The following is an 8732-nucleotide window of genomic DNA, read 5'->3' as shown; positions in this document are numbered from 1 at the left end:
ATTTCCCCTCTCATTTGTTTATGTCCTAAGATTTTCTTTTTTAGGTTTCTTCAATGTAAGTGGGAAAGCATATCTATATTATCTACCATCGCTTCCTTTTTCTTGGTCCAGTTCTTTTTGTCGGCAATCCTATCTTTTAGACAAGAAGTCGCCCCATCTGTTGAAGGGGCACAAGGCAGCAGAAATCAATATTCCTGCTGAAAGTTTTTCATTGTTAATTAGTCTGGAAAATCCTGTGTGTGTGAGCGCAGCTGTTTGGAATCAGCATCAACAGTTATAGTGGTTCCCTTCCACATTGATGTGACGTGAGATGAAAGCACAAACAAATAGACGATCCAAATGGATGCCCTGCTACGGCTCCCCGGTTGAGGAGTCAGCGCTCTCCAGATGGACAGTTCAGAAGATTCACGCACACACACAGATTACCTTATCCTTGATGGATCAAAACTTAGTTAAGAGTTTACTTACCCTTCGATAATCTGCTTGGGATCAAGTTATTATCGCTGTCGTTGAGATATAAACCATTTGGGCGGTCCTGAAGCAGTCTAGTGTCGGGAGTTTTATTACGTTTTAGTGACAACAGATAGCGACCATCAGTAAAATGTAAATGCTAAAACATTGTGAGATCTCAACTTGGAATCTGTTTTCGCTCTAAGCTTTCTTTTTGTAGCATGCGGTATGGATAAGTTCCCTGACTTCTTCCCTTCTGGGATCTAGTGTCAACTCTTTTGATGGGCACAGCATGGCAAGAGCAACATTGTGGCATGAAGAGAGCTGCAGGGGCCCATATGCATCAAACATTTTTAAAGGCTGCCTAGAGGATAGTCCGACCTGTCTACTTCGATCGGACGCCCATATTTCAGGACCATACACATCGGTTACATGAAATGGGCCAAAGCCCAAGCAAGCCCACGTATGGGGGGAATTAGCTAAACCAGTTACAGTATTTTATTATTCAGTCATAAACCTGGACTTCCGATGGTTGTTGAAGGCTGGATCCACGACTGCCATCTGATCTTGATCACACGGTCCAGCAAAATCACTGCACGCTGTTGAAGTCGGTCAAAGAGTGCTAGTTGCGGCACGTGCAGAATTTAGCCGCTTGCTGGGACAAACCAGGCTCGGTCGGTCCTCGGGCGGTTCGTGGCGGACCCCAACACGTGCGCTGGGATCTCCAAAACCCAGGTTCCGAGACCGGGGACATAAACTTACCCGCGGAGCAGCGCAATCTCTCCCCTCCTTCAGCGCCCGATCCGTCCGATCAGCTTCTGCTCTCTCCTCTTCGGGTGGCCATGGCCGACCAAGGAAACGATAAAAACGGGACCCCCGTACGGGCCCCATTCCGGCCGCGTTCTGGCGGGCCCCATCCGGCCTTCCCTCGTCAACGGTCAACGCCCTTCTCCAATTGGGTCGTCGCCGCTCTCGTCAAATCCAGTAAATCTTGATGCAAACAATACAATTTCTAACCACCAATTCGTTATATTCGATCGTCTAAATTAGTAAATCTTCCAAGGACTTTCTCCTCCTTAATGCTTCTCCTTCTTCCAATCGAACGCCATAATCACCACCTTTATGGATCTGTTATAAAATTGATCAAATACGCAGACGACCGTATCGCTGTTTGGTATGGATTGAAGTGGTTCCACTCCTCATCATTTGATGAAAGGCCTCCCCTTGGAGAGGATTGCTGCTTCCATGGTCTCATGTCTCCCTGAATGCAATGGCGGCAGGGGCCCATTTCCACATGGCAGGAGATTGGTTTGGGTCTTGGATCATAGATAGCTCCACTGCAGGTATGTGTTTCTCTCGTCCCCCCCATGTGAGCCTTGATGATCCTGTCTCCTTTTTTCTTAAAAAAAAAAATCTTTGTTCTCTTATTAATCTTTCCTACATATATTATCTCTCTCTGCATTCTGCCCAAATGTTGATGGACGCAATGCCCATGTGATGATACCATCCAAAAATGTCTTTTCCCCTTCTTGTTTTGATTCTTTTTAAAATTTTCTTTAAAGTAGATTCGAGCTGGGGGAGGGGGCAAGCTCTGGTGCTTTGTGTTTATCTATTTTATGAGTAGATTATGGGGAGCGTTGAGGCCATATGGGTGGTTTTCCTATGTCCTCTTTGTGGCATGAATGGGAGGCCTCGACAGCCAATTGTTAATTCTGTCCAAATGGGGCTCCTTTGTTTAGATTGTGGCACTGGCGAGGTACTGCAGCAGAATTCCTCCTTTACCATTTTCTATTCCTTTTTGCTTTTCTTTATTGCTTTTGTCGCTGATGTGGATAATGGTGGATGGATGGGAATGGGGAGCCAGGGGGGATGGATTCAGAAAGTACAAAACTTTGTGGTAATTGGCCTGCTGCTTTTGGATGCAGGGCTTCAATGATGTGGGATCGTATGATTCATCTGGCCGTTTTGAGTTCTGAGGCTTCCCATCATGGCAACCTGGATGGAGCTCTGAGGAGTTTGTCTCTAGATTTTAGTTTTTGCTCCGAGAGGATATTTTAGCTTAGGAGGTGCTTCCATACATTGAGGCAAATTGCCTGGAAAGATGGAGTTGCCGGTCGGACAGCAGAGCTTCCGCCGGAAGAAGATGACGAAGCAGCTGACGGGGAAACGGGATGACACTCCATTGCATTCGGCTGCAAGGGCAGGAAATTTGACTGTGGTGAAGGAGATCATTTCAGGTGCCAATGAGAAGGGATTGGAAGAGTTGCTGATGAAGCAGAATCAGGCAGGAGAAACTGCGCTCTTTGTTGCCGCCGAGTATGGGTATGTTGATGTGGTGAATGAAATGATCAAGTACCATGATGTTGCGATGGCTGGAATGAAGGCTAAGAATGGTTATGACGCTCTGCACATAGCCGCCAAGCAAGGGGATGCAGGTATTAGCTCTATCATAAAAAAAATGTTGCTTTTGAACTCAAATGTCGTCGATTCGTATGGCAGACTTCTAGAGATTCTATTCACTTGTTAAGTTTTCAGAAATTTCAATGCAATATCATTTTCCTAAGTTTTTCTGAAGTTTATTATGCAAGATAATAATTTTCCTGGATACAGGGGATTGCGGTTTATGTCCTTTCTTTTCCCTGCTTATCTTCGGTAAAATATTGTCCAAATAGTTCTTTATCTCTTTTCCTTTTTTTTATTTTTTTGTTTACCGAATGGTTCGTCCTAAATCCGAAAATTATTTCTGTATTGTCTGCTCTTGATTTACTCATTGGTTTCTGTTTCTAAATCTTTGCCTCTTATTTATTGGTCTTTCATCGACACATAAAGGTGACTACCTTAATAAAGTCGTGTGTACATGTCCTCTGATTAAATCAAAAATAATGTTCAGACATAGGAAAGAGGTTCCACTTGGCAAAAAAAATATAGTTGGCATGAGAAAGCTGTTTCACCTGCAGACACTTAAATAAGTCAATGTGTTGATGTTATTTGCTTAATTTTGAGCTGTTACATTGCATGTTTGAGATGTTATTAATAGACTGCATGGTGACATCCACACATGCAGTCAGTGAAGTTGGAGAATCTGGCAACTCTGGTATCAATTAAACATCAGCATCTAAATACAGCTTTTGTTTTTTCACCATTTGACTGACTAAGTAATTGCATTGGCTAGATGTTGTAAAGGAGCTTTTGATGGCTCTTCCAGAGCTCTCCATGACTGTGGACTTATCAAACACCACAGCATTACACACTGCTGCCACACAAGGTCATATCGAGGTGGTGAATCTCCTATTGGAAGCTGATGGGAGTTTGGCACTAATTGCAAGGAGCAATGGTAAAAGTGCTCTGCATTCTGCTGCAAGGAATGGCCACCTGGAAGTTGTCAAAGCCCTTCTGAACAAAGACTCTGGAATTGCTACTAGAACTGATAAGAAAGGACAGACTGCACTTCACATGGCAGTCAAGGGAACAAGCTTAGACCTAGTCGAGGAGCTTCTCAAGTGCAAGCCCACTCTGGTCAACTTGGTGGATGCAAAGGGCAATATGGCGCTTCATATAGCAGCTAGGAAGGGTCGTACTCAGGTGAATAGTTCTCAAGACATTTATTGTTTTTGTGTAGACTATTTTCTCAATCATTTACTTTCTTGATGTGGTCGATGGGGTCTATTCTTCATCAGTATGCACAACTATCAAGATATTCATCATCTACATTTTGAAATACTTCTGAATGTTGGTGGCTTCTACATGAATTTTAAGGAACACTTGCCATGTCATTTCTTGATCGCAATGCCAAGCCATGGCTGTTTTTTCTGGAGCAAACTGCAGATAAATCTAAATCTAGTAATTATTGGCTTTATTGCTCCTGTGCCTATCTTCATTGCATTCTGCAATTTGTGACATTTGTTAAAAATTGCAGGTAGCCCATACTCATCTTTCATTTTGTTTTGTTCATCTATTGTACATTTCAAAAGGAGATGCAGTCAGATGGAACTTAATTGCAGTAATATATTAGTTGAAAAGAAAAGAATGGATTAAAATGCTTATCTTGAATCATAATGTGCCAGGAACAGAATTAACACCACTAAAATAAATGAACTGATATTATAGGAGAAACAGTGAAATGTCTGAGGCCTACCATGCTTCCCTCTCATCTTTATAAGATTAATTTGTGTGATAGAGGTTTTCTTGACTGAGTAGCCGATAGATTCATCATGCGCATGCAGTTTGACTTGAGAAACATGTAGGATGGTTTCTTATTTTGTTCATTGAGTGCATCGAGTAATGAGGCCAACCAGTGTTGATTTTGAGTATGATCATTAGGAGCCTTTTGATGAAGATAGGCGGTATTCCCTGGCCAGGACATTCTATATATTCTACTTTGCTTTTATTAAAATTGATGGATCAAAAACTTTATTGGGCCAATATTTTGCTTCTTGTAAGTTTCCTCTGGAAGTTTTAGCTCGTAAGGAATGATGCTTAAAGAAGATCATTCTTCATTTCTCGAATCTTTATTATTGACGTGATGATCAGGACGTTTATCATAGCCTGCAGGATTGCAGTGTCATATGTTCCTATCATTGAACTAGAAGAGCAGGCAAATTTGCCACCATTTTGCAAAAGAAGAAAGAAAAGAAAAGAAAAGGAAAAAAAAAAAGAAGAAGAAAGAGCATGCAACTTTATTTGATCTGTAGATGGCGACTCTTGTGTTCTGCAAATAAAAATGAAGAGCATGCTACTTAATATCTTTGCATCATCAGTTTACAGCACATAAAATTGTCAGCATTTTGGTTGCCGGTATATCATCAATTACATCAAAGTTGAGGACTGAATCTTGGGCAGGAGGGCATTCAGAGTCTTTTGGGTTATAAATAAACAGAATATTCTGATTTATGGGGTATTATGGGAAATAACTATTACAGTAATGAAAAATTCTGTTGGTTCTGCAGTGGAAATACTTTTTCCAATCCAATAGTGGAGTTGTGGACTCGATCAAAGACCATATAAATCATTACCGAACTCTCTCTCTCCCTCCATCTCTCTCAAAAAAAGAATCATTTGGCCGAGGGTTTCCATGTAGAATATTTCTTAGACAAAATATGCAATCTTCTCATACAAACTTCTTAGGAAAGTTAAGAACTGAGAATAAGAACAATGGATGGTACCGTTGCCTGTTGCTTATTTCCTTCACTTGTAAAGTTAAGAAACCTACTTCTGGAGTACAACTAGAGTAGTAAGATAGAGCATTTGCTCATACTAGAAACAAAATGACAAAGAACATCCATTCAGAAGATTTTATACAATCTTGCTCTTACAGCTATAGTTTATAGAATAAGTATTAGAGCCTTGAAGTTGAGTAGATAAGCTATAATGGCTATTACCACATTACATAGGGCATGAGCATATTGTTTCTGGCGTACCATATACATGAGCTGATGAGGAAAAAGGTAGTCAGGGCTATTGTGTTTGTAATTCTCTTTAATTGCGAACCTGCTTCTGTATTTTCTTCTCGATTCTTTTGTTATCTTTATGTCCTCCATCTCCTTCAGCATATGAAAGATGTGTTTCCAGTTATTTCTCAATTCCCCTGGCTGCCTAGTTTTGTCGTAAATATTTTTCATAGACTACTCCGATCGACCGAATTTGTGGACTCATTAATAAATTTTTGTGCAGATTGTAAGAAGACTTATTGAGCTCAAGGAAATCGATATTGCAGCTATCAATAAATCAGGAGAGACGGCGCTCGACACTGCTCAGAAAACGGGAAATACAGATGTTGCCACCATATTAGTAGAGCATGGTGTCCAGAATGCGAGGACCATCAGACCCCCAAATCCTGCTCGCGAACTGAAGCAACAAGTAAGCGAGATAAAGCACGAGGTCCACTCCCAGCTCGAGCACACCCGCCAGACCAGGAAACGCGTGCAGGGGATTGCAAAGAAGTTGAACAAGCTGCATGCTGAGGGCCTCAACAATGCAATCAATTCCAACACTGTTGTTGCTGTCCTCATTGCCACTGTAGCATTCGCAGCCATCTTCACCGTTCCTGGCGAATATGTAGATTCTGAAAACCTCGCCCTTGGGCTCAGTCTAGGGGAAGCCAGCATCTCACACCAAACACCTTTCATGATCTTCTTCATCTTCGACTCTGTGGCTCTCTTCATATCTTTAGCTGTCGTGGTGGTGCAAACATCCATAGTGGTTATAGAGAGCAAGGCGAAGAAACAAATGATGGCAGTCATCAACAAGCTCATGTGGCTGGCCTGCGTGCTTATAAGTGTTGCATTCCTTGCACTGTCTTTCATTGTAGTGGGGAAGCATGAGAGGTGGTTGGCTGTTGGAGTGACGATTATAGGGACCACCATATTAGCCACAACGTTGGGCACCATGCTCTACTGGGTGATTGCCCATCGGATCGAGGCTAAGAAGCTGAGAAGCATCAGAAGGTCGTCGCTTAGTAGGTCCCGATCATTTTCTGCCTCCTGTCTGTCAGATGGGGAATTGTTCGGCAATGAGTACAAGAAAATGTATGCTATTTGAGAATGAGAAGCCCAGGTTTTCGACTGCGCTGTGGCTGGCCGGCCTACCTCTTACCACAATGCATGTCTGCCATTTAATTGTCTTGAGTTCCTTCCCCGGCAGCAATGCTTGCTTGGACTGGAAGGACAAGTGCAGGGAAGAATGTTCAAGAACAGGTGAGGGAAGCTTAACTTATACGAGGCTGATTTGGTGAACATGATGAGAATTGAAAAGGGCCTGTATATATAGATATATTCTTACAGAATATTACAGTGAGCTCTTTCATTTTGTTTCTGAGATCAGGCCAAAGTTTTCTGGCATTGATTGCACGCAGCCATAGTGATTTTTGTGTCAGTTGTTTTACAGAGCGCAGTTTATTCTCTTGTCTGACCGCATGGTGGTGAATTTTGTCCAGATGTTTGTGGAAGTGCACTTTCTTTCTGGGTGAAGAGGAAATCATGATAAACCCCTTGTAGATCATCAAATAGGAAGCAATGGTCTTTTTTGCGTATCTGAAAAGAGGTATTAATACAAAAGTGAATATAGCTGGGCAAACCTAATTTTCTCCTGTTAGTGCCTGGTACTATATAATTTCATCATAATCAGTGTGTGATTTATTGAAATACTCTCTTGTTGCATGATGTGCTTTTTATGTAAAACTATATTAATAAGGTGTGATGCACGTGAGAAGCACGGTGGATGGCCTCAATATCAAATACATGATTTCTTGTGGACTAACTGTCAGGATTTATATATGTGTATTTAGTCCCATATCAGCTATGCACGGGATTGAGTTTGGATACCTATATAAGACTAAAAAATTCAAATAATACATTCCGGCTAGCTTTTTTTTTTTTTATCAGGTCTTAGGTTGTTACACTTATATTGGGTGATATATGCAATTTTGTGCTTGATAGTTAAAATTTTTTCATTTCTCTCTTGACGAGCGAACCAAGAAGGTGAGGCCAAATAAGGTGCTTTTAGGTCTATTTGGCATTCCTTTATATTTTTTAAAATAAAATTATAGTAATCAAGATAAGAAATATATTTGATACTATTATTTTTAGTTTTTGTTTTACAATATTTTTATTATTTATATAAAACATGAAAGAAAAAAAAACTCTTTCTTTTAAAATTTTTAAAATAAGAATTTTATGTTTTTGAAAATCACAGCCAACATCACTTCCATCACCGGCATTGCCACCTCTACGTTGCTTTTATTGTCACCTTTGCCATCATGACTGTCGCCGAACACCACAACCACTATCGACTTTATCACTGCTACTGCCACCATCAGACTATCATCACTATTGTCACTTTTGTTGCTCTACCTGCCATGCCATTGCCATTATCATTAGTTGCTTCTACAAAGTCACTATCTCCGCCGCCATTTTCATAACTATTTATAATACTATATTATAATAATAAGCCATATTATTATATTATAATATTATCATTATATATATATTATTATATTTATAATAAAAATATTTAAAAAATAGTATATTAGACTAAAATGTCTAAATATATCATTTATAAAATTAAAAAAAATTAATAATATTTTTTGATAGTATAAATAGATAGACAATTGAAAGTGTGATGTAGTATCACCCATTATCATTTTCTAATATCAAAGTGCTATTTTAGTTTAATTATTAAATAGATGTGAAAGTTTCATAGCATTTTAAAAATATAATTATCAAATAATTTTTTATTATTTACCGAAAAATTAAATTTTACTAAGAAAAACTTTGTTTCTGAAAGCT

At 40.0% G+C, this 8732-nt stretch overlaps 1 protein-coding gene across 2 annotated transcripts; it reads left to right on the top strand.

Annotated features, from left to right (window-relative positions):
* The first annotated feature begins 3 nt into the window (after positions 1-3).
* LOC103721899 (ankyrin repeat-containing protein At5g02620-like) lies at positions 4-7418 on the top strand. 2 transcript variants are annotated; one of them, XM_039133065.1, is made up of 5 exons: positions 4-1793; positions 2016-2206; positions 2376-2885; positions 3623-4032; positions 6121-7418. In XM_039133065.1, exons 3-5 carry the CDS (start codon positions 2552-2554, stop codon positions 6985-6987), a joined length of 1611 nt encoding a protein of 536 aa, XP_038988993.1. In that variant the 5' UTR covers positions 4-1793; positions 2016-2206; positions 2376-2551; the 3' UTR covers positions 6988-7418. The 2 variants fall into 2 exon arrangements, with proteins under 2 accessions (XP_038988993.1, XP_008810498.2); XM_008812276.4 differs by lacking the exon at positions 2016-2206.
* Positions 7419-8732: the final 1314 nt, after the last annotated feature.

Source organism: Phoenix dactylifera, chromosome 13, assembly GCF_009389715.1.
Source record: "Phoenix dactylifera cultivar Barhee BC4 chromosome 13, palm_55x_up_171113_PBpolish2nd_filt_p, whole genome shotgun sequence".
Classification (NCBI taxonomy): domain Eukaryota; kingdom Viridiplantae; phylum Streptophyta; class Magnoliopsida; order Arecales; family Arecaceae; genus Phoenix; species Phoenix dactylifera.
The sequence above is the reverse complement of the archived record's forward strand: the minus strand, read 5'-3'. Positions and strand labels throughout refer to the sequence as shown.